We start from the raw sequence: 17,022 nt of genomic DNA, 5'->3' as shown, positions 1-17,022 counted from the left end.
TTTTCGCTCCTTCAGTTGGTCCTCACAACAAACCTGTGGCGTTGTTATCCCCATTTTCCAGATGTGTCACTTAGGCCAGTGCAAGGTAAATGGCCACAGTAGGGCCAGCACTAGAGCTCAGGCACCAGGCCTTTCCGTTGCCCTCCCCTCTGGCCCTGAGCCCTGCCTCCTCCCTTGTAGAAAGTGACCCGCTCTGCCGTGCTCAAGCGGCACGGGGTACAGGAGTGCATCCTGCTGGTGACTCAGCGCATCACCAAGTACCCAGTACTCATCAGCCGCATCCTGCAGCATTCCCACGGTGAGTAGGCAGGCCCAGGAGAGGGCCGCTGGGAGACAGCCACCTGGGGTGAGGAAAGGCTCGGGATGACCACAGGAAGGGTGGGGTCAGGTGTGAAACCCTGGGCAGCCCCTAAAGTGGAATCAAGACACGTTGGGAACGAAACGGGGGTGTGAGTGAAGCTGGTTGAGCCGTCCCCCATGCCAACCCCCGGTGCCAGGGATCGAGGAGGAACGCCAGGACCTGACCACAGCACTGGGGCTAGTGAAGGAGCTGCTCTCCAATGTGGACCAGGATATTTATGAGCTGGAGAAAGGGGCCCGTCTGCAGGAGATCTACAACCGCATGGACCCTCGGGCCCAAACCCCAGTGCCTGGCAAGGGCCCCTTTGGCCGAGAGGAACTTCTGCGGCGCAAACTCATCCACGATGGCTGCCTGCTCTGGAAGACAGCAACGGGGCGCTTCAAAGGTCAGACCTGCTTGGCAGACTAGGCAGGAGTTCAAAGTCAGATGGAGAGTGGGAGATGCCTTCAGGCCTTAGAATCAACCTCTTTTAATGCAGCCCATACGACAGTGAGACTCAGTGGGAGAGAAAAATGGGGTCTCTGTGGCAGCAAAAGCCTGAATTCTGTAGTTAACTTTGTGAACCATACAGGGCCTTCCCTATCAGTATTTTATCATCTCTTTGGTCCTTGCATGCCCAGAGAGCTACTAGTTTTACTGAGGAGGACAAAGAAGCTCTCAGACTGGAGGACAGGATCAGTTGTTACCCCCACCTGGAATCCCAGCTACCAGGGATGGGAGTAAGCAGGAGCTTTGGGGAGTGCAGCCAGAGGAGGCCCAGAGGAGGGGACTGAGCCGGTGAAGGACAGGCAGGGAGGAGAAGAGACAGCGGGGCAGAGGGGGCAGATCAGGGGCCAGGGCACACTTTCCCAGGTTCTCTTTCCAGAATTTGTCTGCACTGGTAAAGTCTTTCTCACCTAAATCAAAGCAAGAGAATAGCAGGCCTTGGCTTTGGGGATGAGATGTGAGGGACAATAGGAAACTGTAATACCTGAGGCTCCTGAGGCCAGAGCCTGCCTGAGCCTCTGGACCTATGTCATGAAATCCCTGCTCCCTGGGTTTGGATATTGTCAGTCTTCACCAGCCTCTTTCCTTTATCCCTTTCTCTCCTTCCCATCCCTCCCACGCAGCAGCTAAGAATATAAACCATAGGGGATTAAAAATAGCAAGGCTGGAGAGCGTTATTTCTGAAGCATTTAGCAAAAGCCCTCCCCTTCTGTGTGCCCACAGTTTAGTAAAATCCCCAAGGGCAAAGGGGGAGTGTATGTTTTCTCTCTCTCTTTTTTTTTTTTTTAGAAACAGGGTCTCGCTTTGTTGCTCAGGCTGGGATGCAGTGGTGCAGTCATAGCTCACTGTAACTCAAAACTCCTGGGCTCAAGTGATTCTTCTGCCTTACTTAGACTCCTGAGTAACTGGGACTACAGACCTGCACCACCACACCCAGCACATTTTAAAATTTTTTGTAGAGACAAGATCTTGCTATGTTGCCCAGGCTAGTCTTGCTCAAACTCCTGGCCTCAAGTGATTGTCCTGCCTCAGCCTCCCAAAGTGCTGGGATTGTAAATGCAAGCCACTATGCCTGGCCCTGTGTGTTTTCTTGATTGTGACATTCAAGTTTTTTGGGATTGATTTTTGTTTCCTCCCTCAGTCTTGGAGTGCTGATCCCATAGGATCTGAGAGCTTGGAGTGTGCAGCAGAGAAGGAAATTGAAGCAGGGGCCTGCTGGGGTTGAAGGAGACGGATGGGTGAGGGATGGTCTTTCAGTCCTCTACGAGAGGAAGGAAACTTTCTCCCTCCCTACCAAGCTCAAAATTAGAAGTGGGAATATGTCAGGACAAGGAGAATTTAGGTCAGATAGCCATAAAGGTCTTCCACTAGTTAGATATTAGAAATGGAATTTAAAGGCTAAAAAGTGTGGTCCAGGCTGGGCACGGTGGCTCATACCTGTAATTCCAGCACTTTGGGGGGCTGAGGCGGGCAGATCACTTGAGGTCCAGAATTCGAGACTAGCCTGGCCAAGATGGTGAAACCCTGTCTCTACTAAAAATACAAAAATTAGCTGGACGTGGCAGTGCTCACCTGTAGTCACAGCTACTTGGGAGGCTGAGGATGAGAATCACTTGAACTCAGGACGCAGAGGTCGCAGTGAGCAGAGATCATGCCATTGCCCTCCAGCCTGGGCGACAGAGCGAGACTTGGTCCCAAAAAATAAAAAATAGGCCAGGCACAGTGGCTCATGCCTGTAATCCCAGCACTTTGGCAGGCCAAGGCAGGCAGATTACTTGAGGTCAGGAGTTTGAGACCAGCCTGGCCAACGTAGTGAAACTCCGTCTCTACAAAAATGCAAAAAATTAGCCAGGTGTTATGGCACACTCCTTAATCGCAGCTGCTCAGGAGGCTGAGGCAGGAGAATCGCTTTTACCTGGGAGGCGGAAGTTGCAGTGAGCCAAGATGGTGCCGCTGCACTCCAGCCTGGGTGACAGAACGAGACTCCGCCTCAAAAAAAAAAAAAAAAATTAAATTAAATTAAATTAAAAATAAATAAAAAATAAAAGTATGGTCCCTCTTGCTCTGGGAATCCTTATGAATCTCACAAAAATCTTGGACCGTGTCACCCAAAAAAATACACACGAGTTATGTTGATATGTAAAACTATTTACACACCTTCAGAAGGTTTACAGTGTCCCAGGGGGTCTGTAGGCCCTAGTTTAAGAAACCTGAGTCAGTTGGGTAGAAAGGGTTTTCCGTAAAGATACTGAGTGATCCCTGTGGTTCCCGCTAGCCCACAACGCTGTTTTGTCTGATAGCACATGAATCTTTCTCCGCCCTGCCCGCTCCCCCACACCGTTTTTAAGCTGTAAGAATGTGTGACCGGGTGCAGTGGCTCACACCTGTAATCCCAGCACTTTGGGAGGCCAAAACTGGTGGATAAACCTGAGGTCAGGAGTTTGAGACCAGCCTGACCAACATGGTGAAACCCCGTCTCTACTAAAAATACAAAATTAGCCGGGCGTGGTGGCGCATGCCTGTAGTAGTCCCAGCTCCTTGGGAGGCTGAGGCAGGAGAATCGCTTGAACCCAGGAGGCGGAGGTTGCAGCGAGCCAAGATCACGCCATTGCACTCCAGCCTGGGCAACAAGAGGGAAACTCTGTATCAAAAAAAAAAAAAAAAAAATAGGTGAAGGGTGAGAGGTCTGAAAAAGTGGAAGCAGCCAGAGGGAAGAGAGGCCAGGAAGAGGGAAATTGGGAGCTCTAACCTGATGGGATAAACCTGATCCTTGGGAAAGAGGGAAACAGCTGCTCAGACTGTCTAGTGCTGACTGTTCTCCCACCTTCATCCCCTGCCAGATGTGCTAATGCTGCTGATGACAGATGTACTGGTGTTTCTCCAGGAAAAGGACCAGAAGTACATCTTTCCTACCCTGGTGAGACATTCATTCTTCACCTTTGTCAGCACAGACAAGTGTTTAGGCTCTTCTTGCTTTCCTGCCCAAGCCCATGAGAGCTCTGGAATCCCCCAGAGTCAAACAGCTATAATTGTTACTATTACTGTAATAATAAAAAATAAGAGCAGCTCACAGGTATTGTTACTGTGCACAGGCACTTTTACACCTGTGGGAAAAGATTATTTTCGTCCTCATTTTATAGATGATGAAAATAAAGCTTCAAGTCAGTTAAATAATTTGTCAAGGGTTGCACACATTTCTAAGTCCCTTCTGGCTGGCACCAGTGCCTGGCTCTTAACTGGTATTGTAAGATGACTCTTCAGTTCTTTCAGTCCTTGTCCAGAAGGATTGAAGGCCTAAATATGCCAAGGGACAGGATTCCCAGGCTTAATCCTTCCTCTCCCCTGACTGGCAGGACAAGCCCTCAGTGGTATCACTGCAGAATCTAATCGTACGGGACATCGCCAACCAGGAGAAAGGGATGTTTCTGATTAGCGCAGCCCCACCTGAGATGTATGAGGTGCACACAGCATCCCGGGATGACCGGAGCACCTGGATCCGGGTCATTCAGCAGAGCGTGCGCATGTGAGTGTCTGCCTGCTGCCTGCATGTGCCTATGACCTCAGGGTACCTGCAGCATTAGATCCCAACCATAGCACTCCCTGGGAACAGAATCCAGTGTTCAGACATGTGGGGGAAGAGGTTGAGGGAGAGACAAAATTGCCCAATACTGGAAAGGTTACCTATGTTCTTATGTCCTATAAAGTCACATTTTATACATTGCCAACCTCAACTCCCTTTCAAATACAGCATGAGCTGACAAGCAAAGGAATACTCTGAGCTATCACATGGTGGCATACCTGCCAGCCGACAGCACAGTTTCAGCTACATTCACATCTTCATCTGTAGGCAGAGGGCTGTTATTTGGATTGTATTGCATTTTACGTTTATTTTTCTGAAAATGAATGAAAAAGAGGATAATGAAAGCATCGATGCTAGAGAGGAACAAGTCTCATAAACAAACTCAACACAATAGAAGCAAGAAGGAAATCGGTGTCTCAAAGCAGCAAATCTTTAGCTTCTATTGGACACACATTAGATTTGAGGCAGTCAACTATGTGTCTAATTGTAATGGGAAAAAAACATCAAATAAAGGACAGGTAAGATGTTTAAAATGAATTCTGGAAGATTATGCCTAAAGAATAAAGTATAATTCTAATTCAGATTTTTTTTTTTTTTTTTTTTTTTTTGTATTTTTAGTAGAGACAGGGTTTCACCATGTTGGTCAGGCTGGTCTTGAACTCCTGACCTCGTGATCTGCCCACTGTGGCCTCCCAAAGTGCTAGGATTACAGGTGTGAGCCACCACACCCGGCCCTAATTCTAATTCAGATTTTTATAGTTTTTCTTTCTTTTTTTAATTTTTTTATTTTTTTGAGACAGTCTCACTCTATTGCCCAGGCTGGAGTGCAGTAGCACAATCTCAGCTCACTGCAACCTCCACCTCCTGGATTCAAGTGATTCTCCTGCCTCGGCCTCCTGAATAGCTGGGACAATAGGCGCCCACCATCACCCCAGGCAAATTTTTTTTTTTTTTTTTTTTTTAAATACAGAGTCTCTCTCTGTTGCCAGGCTGGAGTGCAGAGGCGTGATCTCGGCTCACTGCAACCTCCGCCTCCTGGGTTCAAGCGATTCTCCTGCCTCAGCCTCCCAAGTAGCTGGGATTACAGGCTTGTGCCACCATGCCAGCTAATTTTTGTATTTTTAGTAGAGATGGGGTTTCACCATGTTGGCCAGGATAGTCTTGATCTCTTGACTTCGTGATTGACCCAACCTCGGCCTCCCAAAGTCCTGGGATTACAGGCGTGACCCACTGCACCCAGCCAAATTTTTGTATTTTGTAGACATGGGGTTTCACCATGTTGGCCAGGCTGGTCTCAAACTCTTGACCTCAGATTATCTGCCCACCTCAGCCTCCAAAAGAGCTGAGATTACAGGCATGAGCCACCACGCCCAGCCAAGAGTTTTATAATTTTTCTTTAGCTTTCAGGGAATCAGTTCTCCTCAACTTTATAATTTGTAAACCTTTTTTTTTTTTTTTTTTTTAACTTCTGCACGGTGGAATTTTGAAAAAGATTTTTAGAAATGCATATTAAAGTACAAAATTGCAGGCCGGGCACAGTGGCTCATGCCTATAATCCCAGCACTTTGAGAGGCTGAGGCGGGTGGATCACTTAAGGTCAGGAGTTCAAGACCAGCCCGGCCAATATGGTGAAACCTCGTCTCTACTAAAAATACAAAAATTAGCCGGGTGTGGTGGCATAAGCCTGTAATCCCAGTTACTCGGGAAGCTGAGGCAGGAGAATCACTTGAACCCGGGGATGGCGGTTGCAGTGAGTCAGGATTATGCCACTGCACTCCAGCCTGGGCAACAGAGTGAGACTCCATCTCCAAAAAAAAATTATGAAATTGCCTATTCCAGGAAAGCAATTCAAAATAACTTGTCCTGGCCGGGCGTGGTGGCTCAAGCCTGTAATCCTAGCACTTTGGGAGGCCGAGACGGGTGGATCACGAGGTCAGGAGATCGAGACCATCCTGGTGAACATGGTGAAACCCCGTCTCTACTAAAAAATACAAAAAACTAGCCGGGCGAGGTGGCGGCGCCTGTAATCCCAGCTACTCGGGAGGCTGAGGCAGGAGAATGGCGTGAACCCGGGAGGCGGAGCTTGCAGTGAGCTGAGGTCCGGCCACTGCAACTCCAGCCTGGGAGACAGAGCAAGACTCCGTCTCAAAAAAAAAAAACTTGTCCTGTTAACAGTAGATCTGTAGTGGCTTCTTTATGAATAGTATTAATATTTGTACTTACGGCCAGGCGCTGTGGCTCACACCTGTAATCCCAGCACTTTGGGAGGCTGAGACAGATGGATCACCGGAGTTCGAGACCAGCCTGGCCAACATGGCGAAACCCTGTCTCTACTAAAAATATAAAACTTAGCCAGGCATCGTGGTGTGTGCCTGTAGTCCCAGCTGCTTGGGAAACTGAGGGAGGAGAATCACTTGAACCTGGGAGGCAGAGGTTGCAGTGAGCCAAGATTGCATCACTGCACTCCAGCCTGGGCGAGAGAGCAAGACTGTCTCAAAAAAAAAAAAAAATTGTAATTGTGAAAATTAATAATATTAATTGTAATTGATTTAATGAGCTTCTGTTAAATGTTCAAAGCACTTTAACGTTTCATTTAATCCTAATGAAAAACCTATAAGGAAGATATTACCTTTATTTTTCAAATGAAGAAATAGAGAGGTTACCACCTGGTAAACAGTGGAGCCAGGATTTGAATCCTGTTTGCTTGATGCCAAAGCCTGTACTTGACCCTCTGCACTGTGCTGCCTTTCCAAGAGACCTTGGGAGGAGATACATCTCAGTAAACGCAGATAATCAGTGCTAAGAAATGGGAGGTCAGCCAGGTGCGGTGGCTCACACCTGTAATCCCAGCACTTTGGGAGGCCGAGGCCAGCGGATCACCTGAGGTCAGAAGTTCGAGACCAGCCTGGCCAACATGACAAAACCCCATCTCTACTAAAAATACAAAAATTATCCAGGCATGGTGGTGCACATCCCAGCTACTCGGGAGGCTGAGGCAGGAGAATCACTTGAACCCAGGAGGAGGTTGTAGTGAACTGAGATAGCGCCCTTGCACTCCAGCCTGGGCGACAGAGCAAGACTCTGTCTCAAAAAAAAAAAAAAAAAAAAAGAAAGAAAAGGGAGAAGGTCAAGACTGAATTAAAGCTAGGGTGTGAGGCTGAGGAGTCTTAGAAGAGGGAAGCATAAGGCATGTTTGGGAAGGAGGGAAGGCTGATTCTGATCTATAACCTAGCTTCTGTCTCCCAATGGCATGCAACCTGTTACCCCTCCAGATGCCCATCCAGGGAGGACTTCCCCCTGATTGAGACAGAGGATGAGGCTTACCTGCGGCGAATTAAGAGTAAGTCCACCCACAAGGAGCTCCTTAGTAATTTATAATACATTCACACAATGGAATATTATGCAACTGTTAAAAAGATGAGATGGCTCTGTGAGGGCTGGTATAGATCCGCAGCTGAAACATATTAAGTGAAAAAAGCAAGGTTTAAAACAATGTAAAGTGTATACTACCATGTGTGTAAAAATAATATGGAAGGCCGGGCGCGGTGGCTCAAGCCTGTAATCCCAGCACTTTGGGAGGCCGAGACGGGCGGATCACGAGGTCAGGAGATCGAGACCATCCTGGCTAACACGGTGAAACCCTCTCTCTACTAAAAAATACAAAAAACTAGCCGGGCGAAGTGGCGGGCGCCTGTAGTCCCAGCTACTCGGGAGGCTGAGGCAGGAGAATGGCGTAAACCCGGGAGGCGGAGCTTGTAGTGAGCTGAGATCCAGCCACTGCACTCCAGCCTGGGCGACAGAGCGAGACTCCGTCTCAAAAAAAAAAAAAATAATAATAATAATAATAATATGGAAGACCAAGGTTGGATGAGTAACTTACTTTTTCACTGTAAGGCCTTATATTAGTTAGGGTATGATTAAACTGCTGTACAAAAAGACCAACAAAAATCTTCTTCCTTAAAAAAGGAAGTAGATTGGCCGGGCGCGGTGGCTCATGCCTGTAATCCCAGCACTTTGGGAGGCCGAGGTGGGCAGATCACAAGGTCAGGAGATTGAGACCATCCTGGATAACATAGTGACACCCTGTCTCTACTAAAAAATACAAAAAAAAAAAAATTAGCCAGGCGTGGTAGTGGGTGCCTGTAGTCCCAGCTCCTCAGGAGGCTGAGGCAGAAGAATGGCATGAACCCAGGAGGTGGAGCTTGCAGTGAGCTGAGATTGAGCTACTGCACTCCAGCCTGGACGACAGAGCGAGACTCCACCTCAAAAAAAAAAAAAAAAAAAAGTAGATTGGCTGGTGCAGTAGCTCATGCCTTTAATTCCAGCAGGATTTGGGAGAGGGAGGATCTCTTGAGGTCAGGAGTTCGAGAAACATACATAGCAACAAAACATACATAGCAAGACCCCATAGTCCTGGCTACTTGGGAGGCTGAGGTGGGAGGATTGTTTGAGCCCAGGAGTTCAAGGCTGCAATGCACTATAATTGCACCACTGCACTCCATTCTAGGTAACAAAAAAAAAAACCCAAAAAGGTAGAATATTATTGCTCTCAACGTAACAGTTCAAAGTGGGAAGTGCAGAGTAGTGGTGCAGCTCTGCCATCTTTAACATGAAGTTTTCATCTCTATGTCACGTCTGAAGTGGCTGCTCCAGCTCCCACTGTCACACCTGTATCACACCTAGCAACGAAGCGTAAAGGAACAGAGTTTACACCCTTTTTTTCTTTTTCTTTTCTTTTTTTTTTCTTTTTTTTTTTTTTTTGGAGACAGGGTCTCGCTCTGTCACCCAGGGTGGAGTGCAGTGGTGCCATCTCAGCTCACTGCAACCTCCACCTCCCAGGTTCAAGCGATTCTCCTGCCTCAGCTTCCCAAGGAGCTGGGATTACAGGCACCCACCACCACTCCTGGCTAATTTTTGTATTTTTAGTAGAGATAGGGTTTCACCATGTTGGCCAGGCTGGTCTCGAACTCCTGGCCTCAAGTGCTCCACCCACCATGCCTGGCCTATACCCATTTATTTTTTTTATTTTTATTTTTTTGAGACGGAGTCTCGCGCTGTGTCACCCAGGCTGGAGTGCAGTGGCGCGATCTCGGCTCACTGCAAGCTCCGCCTCCCAGGTTCACGCCATTCTCCTGCCTCAGCCTCCGAGTAGCTGGGACTACAGGCGCCCGCCACCACGCCCGGCTAGTTTTTTGTATTTTTAGTAGAGACGGGGTTTCACCATGTTAGCCAGGATGGTCTCGATCTCCTGACCTCGTGATCCGCCCGTCTCGGCCTCCCAAAGTGCTGGGATTACAGGCTTGAGCCACCGCGCCCGGCCCCATTTATTTTAAGAGCAGATCTGGAAGACGCTCATATCCATTGGCCAGAATGTAGTCACGTAGCAATATAGTCACGTGCAAGTCAGGCAGGAAAACATGGTTGTTAACTGAGCAGCCATGTGTGCCCAGATGAAACTTCTATGCATTTTCTCATTAAAGGAAGATGGGAAGAATGAACACTGTTGGACAACCTGCAACCCCTTGCAACCTCTGCCACAATCTTTTTTTTTTTTTTTTTTTTTTTGAGATGGAGTCTCGTTCTGTTGCCCAGGCTGGAGTGCAGTGGTGAGATCTCAGCTCACTGCAAGCTCCGCCTCCTGGGTTCATGCCATTCTCCTGCCTCAGCCTCCTGAGTAGCTAATTTTTTGTATTTTTAGTAGAGACGGGATTTCACTGTGTTAGCCAGGATGGTCTCGATCTCCTGACCTTGTGATCTGCCTGCCTCGGCCTCCCAAAGTGCTGGGATTACAGGCATGAGCCACCGCGCCTGGCTCCTAGAAACCTTTTTCTTTTTTAATAAATGCCAAAATAACAAAATTAAGTCTTGCCACACTGCCCCGCACTACCCCGTTTCCCCTAGAGCTGTCCTCTACTGGCGCTCCTGCATATCCCCTAGGCCCTCTTATAGGCTCACTTGTTCCTTATCTGCAGTGGAGTTGCAGCAGAAGGACCGGGCACTGGTGGAGCTGCTGCGAGAGAAGGTTGGGCTGTTTGCTGAGATGACCCATTTCCAGGCCGAAGAGGATGGTGGCAGTGGGATGGCCCTGCCCACCCTGCCCAGGGGCCTTTTCCGCTCCGAGTCCCTTGAGTCCCCTCGTGGCGAGCGGCTGCTGCAGGATGCCATCCGTGAGGGTGAGGGAGCTCCCAGGGAAGAGTCTAGGCTCAAGCACTCACTGTCACAGAATATGGACATGTGACTAGACATGGACAAACACAGACAAGTGGGATGCCAACCCCATGAACCATAAACAGCCCTGAGTGCCTCTTCTGGGCCAGTTCCTGGGAAAGGCAGGGGAGGAGGTGTGGTCCTTACTGCTGCTCCATATCGTCCATGCTGCATGGACTCCTGCTGCCTCATAGGCATTTACTGCCCTTTACTTCATCAGTGGTTGTGTGAGTGAAACCCCACTGCCAGTGCAGGGGGCATTCCCCTGGATGCCCGAGTGCCCCACATGTAGGGGTGAATGGCATTCCCCTCAGGGTCCTGTATCATTCCTGCTCTCACCTCTTCCTCTTTCCCCACAGTGGAGGGTCTGAAAGACCTGCTGGTGGGGCCAGGAGTGGAACTGCTCTTGACACCCCGAGAACCAGCCCTGCCCTTGGAACCAGACAGCGGTGGTAACACGAGTCCTGGGGTCACTGCCAGTGAGTGCCAGGGCAGGGGACCAAGGTAGTAGGTGGGAGGGGCCAAAGCAAGTGGAGTGGTACCAGGGATCGAGTGGTATCAGGGCCCCAGGGAAGTGAGCTCAGCCATCCTTTTCTCCTTCTCAACAGATGGTGAGGCCAGAACCTTCAATGGCTCCATTGAACTGTGCAGAGCCGACTCAGACTCCAGCCAGAGGGTAGGTCCTCAAGAGGTTCTGGGACTTGGCAAGAGGGTGGGAGAGGGACAGCCAGCCTCTGGATCCTCAACACAAAGCTGTCAGGGGCAGGCACCCAGGATTTGTGTGCCTGCTGACTCCCCATTCTTGCCCATTTCTGCAGGATCGAAATGGAAATCAGCTGAGATCACCGCAAGAGGTGAGAAGGGAATTGATAGTATAGGAGACTAAAGGGAGGGTGTTCTTAGGCTGAGAAGTTAGAACCCAGTTTGGAGTGGGGTGGGGAAAGTGTCTACATCCAAGTATGTCTCCAGATCCTACTGTCCCCACACCTACCCTTGTTCAACTTTTGGGCAGTTCTCCCATCCTAAAGCTGGGGCCCTGTTCCCACCCCGTCTGTCCTCAGGAGGCGTTGCAGCGATTGGTCAATCTCTATGGACTTCTACATGGCCTACAGGTCAGTAGGGCAAGGGCTTGAATGGGGAAGGGGAGGAGCCAGGCTAGAGATGCCTGTTTAGGTAGAGCATGGTCATCCCAACAGGCCTTTCTAAATACCCTCCCAACCCAAGCTCTCCAGGAGCGATGACCTGGGCCTTGGAGGGGCGATGACCTGGGCCTTGGAGGGTGAGGGCAAGGGGTAGAAGAGCCACAGGGGTTTTTGATAAACCCTTCTGCCCACATTCTACCCCCAGGCAGCTGTGGCCCAGCAGGACACTTTGATGGAAGCCCGGTTCCCTGAGGGCCCTGAGCGGCGGGAGAAGCTGTGCCGAGCCAACTCTCGGGATGGGGAGGCTGGCAGGGCTGGGGCTGCCCCTGTGGCCCCTGAAAAGCAGGCCACAGAACTGGCATTACTGCAGCGGCAACATGCGCTGCTGCAGGAGGAGCTACGGCGCTGCCGGCGGCTAGGTGAAGAACGGGCAACCGAAGCTGGCAGCCTGGAGGCCCGGCTCCGGGAGAGTGAGCAGGCCCGGGCGCTGCTGGAGCGGGAGGCTGAAGAGGCTCGAAGGCAGCTGGCCGCCCTGGGCCAGACCGAGCCACTCCCAGCCGAGGCCCCCTGGGCCCGCAGACCTGTGGATCCTCGGCGGCGCAGCCTCCCTGCAGGCGATGCCCTGTACTTGAGTTTCAACCCCCCACAGGTAAGGTGGCCTGCAGTGGTGAACGGACCTGGGGTGGACATAAGGGTCCGTGGAGCCCAAAAGAAATTGGGCCATTGGGGATTTGAGCCCAAATGCAATCAGGCAACCGACTTGAAGGATATTGAGATACTAGTTGGAGAACTGAAAAGAAATGTAGATGGGTGCAGGGGTGGAGGAAACTAACTCGGGTGGTGGTGCTGAAAGAGGCCAGTTGGTGGTGGATCTCCTGAAGGGGAGTCACGGGTGAGCCCCAGTGGGGAGAGCTGCTGCCTTCAGCCAAACAGAACCTCCAGTCTTCACACTACTCAGTCCCTGGCCTGCTGTTCTTCCTGCCCACTGTCCACAGCCCAACCGAGGCACAGACCGCCTGGATCTGCCTGTCACTACTCGCTCTGTCCATCGACACTTTGAGGACCGAGAGAGGCAGGAACTGGGGAGCCCTGAAGAGCGGCTGCAAGATAGCAGTGACCCTGACACTGGCAGCGAGGAGGAAGGTAGCAGCCGTCTGTCTCCGCCCCACAGTCCACGAGGTGAGACCCTGGCGGAGACATGGACCAGAGGTAGAGTGCAGCCTGCGTACAGGCCTTGGGGCTGTGGCTTCCAAATGGGCCCTAACTGACCTGTGAGGCTTATAGTAACTCTAGGGAGGGACTTCCTGTTTTGTCTGATGATGAATGGTTGGTGGAACTCTAAGAAGCAGGAGGGGCCTCCCTCCTCCAACTGGTTGGTGATTCCCAACCTTTAGAAGTAAAAATAGATTTTTTTTAGAAAAGGCATGGTGGCTCAGGCCTGTAATCCTAACACTTTGAGAGGCCAAGGCAGGAGGATCACTTAAGCTCAGAATTTTTTTTTTTTTTTTTGAGACGGAGTCTCGCTCTGTCGCCCAGGCTGGAGTGCAGTGGCCAGATCTCAGCTCACTGCAAGCTCCGCCTCCCAGGTTTATGCTATTCTCCTGCCTCAGCCTCCCAAGTAGCTGGGACTACAGGTGCCTGCCACCTCGCCCAGCTGGCTTTTTTTGTATTTTTTTAGTGGAGACGGGGTTTCACCGTGTTAGCCAGGATGGTCTCGATCTCCTGACCTCGTGATCCGCCCGCCTAGGCCTCCCAAAGTGCTGAGATTACAGGCCTGAGCCACCGCGCCCGGCCTAAGATCAGAATTTTGAGGCCAGCCTGGGCGACATAGTGAGACCCACCTCCTCTACCAAAAAAAAAATTCATTTATTTTATTTTATTTTTTTATTTAATTTAATTACTTACTTATTTTTTTATTATTATTTTTTGAGACGGAGTCTTACGCTGTTGCCTGGGCTGGAGTGCAGTAGTGTGATCTTGGCTCACTGCAACCTCTGCCTTCCAGGTTCAAGCAGTTCTCCTGCCTCAGCCTCCTGAGTAGCTGGGATTACAGGCACCCACCACCATGCCCGGCTAATTTTTGTATTTTTAGTAGAAACGGGGTTTCACTGTGTTGGCCAGGCTGTTCTTGAACACCTGACCTCATGATCTACCTGTTTTGGCCTCCCAACAGGTTGGGATTACAGGCGTGAGCTACCATGCCCGACTAAATTTTTTTTTTTTTTTGAGATGGAATTCTCGCTCTGTCACCAGGCTGGAGTACAGTGGAGAAATCTCGGCTCACTGCAACTTCTGCCTCCCAGGTTCAAATGATTCTCCTGCCTCAGACTCCCGAGTAGCTGGGACTACAGGCACATGCCTCCATGCCCAGCTAATTTTTGTATTTTTAGAAGACATAGGGTTTCACCATGTTGCCCAGGCTGGTCTCTATTTCTTGACCTCATGATCTGCCCACCTTGGCCTCCCAAAGTGCTGGGATTACAGATGTGAGCCATTGCGCCTGGCCTATTTTATTTTTTATTTTTATTTTTTTAAAATGGAGTCTCACTCTCACCCAGGCTAGAGTGCAGTGGTGTGATCTCAGCTCACTGCAACCTCCACCTCCTGGGTTCAAGTGATTCTCCTGCTTCAGCCTCTCGAGTAGTTGGGATTACAGGCATGCGCCACCATACCTGGCTAATTTTTTTTTGTATTTTTTAGTAGAGATGGAGTTTCACTATGTTGGCCAGGCTGGTCTCGAACTCCTGACCTCAGGTGATTCATCCACCTTGGCCTCCCAGAGTGCTGGGATTACAGGCGTGAGCCACCGTGCCTGGCCCCCCAAAATTTTTTTAATTAGCCAGGTGTGGTGGCGTGCGCCTGTAGTCCTAGCTACAGACAGTGAGAGTGAGGTGAGAGGATCGCTTGAGCCCAGCAGATTGAGTTGACAGTACTCTGTGATTGCGCCAGCCTGGGCGACAGAAAGAGACCAGGAGACCAGGAGATCCAGACACAGGATCTCGCTCTGAAATTTTTTATTTTAGAGACAGGGTGTCGTGCTGTTGCCGAGGCTGGACTCAAACTCCTGGGCTTAAGTGGTCCTCCCAAGTAGCTGGGGCTACAAGTGCATGCCACTGTGCCTGGGAAGATATAGTTTTTGTTGTTTTTTTTTTTTGAGACAGAGTTTTGCTCTGTCACCCAGGCTGGAGTGTAGTAGCACAATCTCAGCTCACTGCTACCTCCACCTCCCAGGTTCAAGCAATTCTTGTTCCTCAGTCTCCTGAGTAGCTGGGATTACAGGCACATGCCACCACATACAGCTAATTTTTGGCACTTTTACTAGAGATGGGGTTTCACCATGTTGGCCAGGCTGGTCTCCAACTCCTGGCCTTAAGTGATTCTCCCACCTTGGCCTCCCAAAGTGTTGGGATTACAATCATGAGCCACCAGGCCAGTTTTTAAAGTAAAAAAAGTTTCAAAGACCTTCAAGTTTTTATAGTTGGGTCATGAAATAAAAAATTACCAAAAGCTCTAACCTTAAAGTATTTTGTACTTTCCTAATCAGATTGTATCTTTGGATACTGTAAAAGTGTATCTGGTTCCTAGATGTGGATACCTCACTTACTGTGTTGCCAGAGGTTTTCCTCTCACCCAAGAATTTACAGAACCCTGTCATCCCTTCACAGCCCCAGAGCCCCCTGAACCTGCAGATGGGGAGGCATTAGTATAGGGGTACAGTTCCTCATGGGAGTCTCTGCTCACTCACTGGCTTTGTCCTGTCCCCCTTCAGACTTTACCAGAATGCAGGACATCCCGGAGGAGACGGAGAGCCGCGACGGGGAGGCTGTAGCCTCCGAGAGCTAAGGGGGCCCCTCACCCCTGCCCTGTGCCCCACTGAAGAACATTACTGAGGGGGGCTAACCTTGGGGACTCCAATTTGCCAATGATGAGGGAACATTTGAAAGAACTGCAGATTGTCCTTGCCAGCTCTTGGGATCCTTAGATACCTGGGGCCATTTAAGAAGCTGGGGGAATTAGGCCACAACACCCCCTGGGGCATCCGAAAGCTACACCACAGATGCCAGTGGTTCATGCCTTCTTCCCTCCACTTTAGGAAAATTTATTTATTTATTGTTTATTAGTTATGGGGGGAGAGGGGAGATTTAAAGGACCAGGGACATGGGAACCAAGCCATAGGGATCAGAGGGCCTTGTCCTTGAACACTACTGGGGTATATTCAGGCTCATCCACACAACTGCTGGGTTCTTGCCCTAACAACCCTCCCCTGCAACATCCGTCTTGGAGGAGAGACTGCAGCCACAAAACCCTAACTGCCCTTTAAATAAAGGAGGGCTATGGGCAGGGCCATGTCCCTTTCTCCTCTCCCCTCAACCTCTTACTGCTGTTCTCCCTTTCTCTGTCCTTCATGGAAGCCCTGGGAGATAACCTGGCTTCTTGGAGTTGATGGAATAGAGGTTGGGGTGGCCATAATGGTTTGTTGGGGGTGAGGGAAAAAACCCACAGGGACCAGAATGTTTTCTTGTTGTTTTGTTTTCTTTTTTGTACCAAAGTCAACTGCACGTGTTTTATATTTTTAAGAGATCGTAGGCAATTAGAAATCGAAGCCTCCTATCTCCACATCTCTGAAGAAGTTGAGGGGTAGGGGAGACAATGACTTCTGCCTTCATCTGCAGTAACGGGGGGACCTATACTGACCTATTCCCCAGCCATTTGGAAACAAATTCTAGGGTGGGTTGGGAAATCTCCAGGAGCCCTGACCTCATCTTCCACCTCAGCAACTGTGACCTGAAACCTCAGCGTGAATTTGGGGGATTTTTCAATGGAACCCCTGCCCCTAAATGTCGACCAGCCCCAGTTGTTTTTTTTTTTCTGCCAATTTTGTTGTTTTAAAAAAAATATATCAGGGAAAATTAAAAACCTGGAACTCCATAAGGTACTGTCTCCCATAATGTCTGCCAATTCTGAGGAGGATGGTAGGAGAGAACCAGGCAATGACCTAAGTTCCTCTGAAAGGGGCCTTTTCCTCTCACCACAAGGACAGCCTCTGCCTCACTGAAGAGAGGGGGCACTGACAAAAGTAACCACTGCAAATCTTTTTTTGTTTTTTTTTTTTTTAATTCACAAACACAAGGATAGAAACAAAGGGGGCACACAGGTTCCAATGCTGGGAATTCCAGAATCAGGAAATGTGTGTTCATCGTATTTGTATGCCATGCTCAGCAATCACCTCCACCTATTGTCCCCAT

General features: G+C 49.8%; 1 protein-coding gene across 10 annotated transcripts in view; it reads left to right on the top strand.

The window, feature by feature from the left end:
- The window catches only part of ARHGEF2 (Rho/Rac guanine nucleotide exchange factor 2), a 52,840-nt gene extending 36,132 nt beyond the window's left edge, over positions 1-16,708 (top strand). For 4 of the 10 annotated variants that reach the window (XM_025387946.1, XM_025387985.1, XM_025387960.1 and 1 more), the window contains 13 exons: positions 181-298; positions 498-746; positions 3,688-3,764; positions 4,201-4,370; positions 7,700-7,767; positions 10,400-10,600; positions 10,994-11,113; positions 11,243-11,310; positions 11,453-11,488; positions 11,696-11,746; positions 11,982-12,425; positions 12,772-12,985; positions 15,546-16,705. In XM_025387946.1, coding sequence (XP_025243731.1) covers positions 181-298; positions 498-746; positions 3,688-3,764; positions 4,201-4,370; positions 7,700-7,767; positions 10,400-10,600; positions 10,994-11,113; positions 11,243-11,310; positions 11,453-11,488; positions 11,696-11,746; positions 11,982-12,425; positions 12,772-12,985; positions 15,546-15,619 — 1,890 coding nt within the window. In that variant the 3' untranslated portion in view covers positions 15,620-16,705. Of the gene's footprint in view, positions 1-180; positions 299-497; positions 747-3,687; positions 3,765-4,200; positions 4,371-7,699; positions 7,768-10,399; positions 10,601-10,993; positions 11,114-11,242; positions 11,311-11,452; positions 11,489-11,695; positions 11,747-11,981; positions 12,426-12,771; positions 12,986-15,545 lie in introns of all 10 variants that reach the window. The other 6 variants (XM_025387966.1, XM_025387976.1, XM_025387972.1 and 3 more) reach the window with 2 other exon arrangements.
- Positions 16,709-17,022: the final 314 nt, after the last annotated feature.

The sequence above is a fragment of the Theropithecus gelada genome, chromosome 1 (genome assembly GCF_003255815.1).
Source record: "Theropithecus gelada isolate Dixy chromosome 1, Tgel_1.0, whole genome shotgun sequence".
NCBI lineage: Eukaryota > Metazoa > Chordata > Mammalia > Primates > Cercopithecidae > Theropithecus > Theropithecus gelada.
Note: the sequence above shows the minus strand (reverse complement) of the source record. Positions and strands in the feature narration are given on the sequence as shown.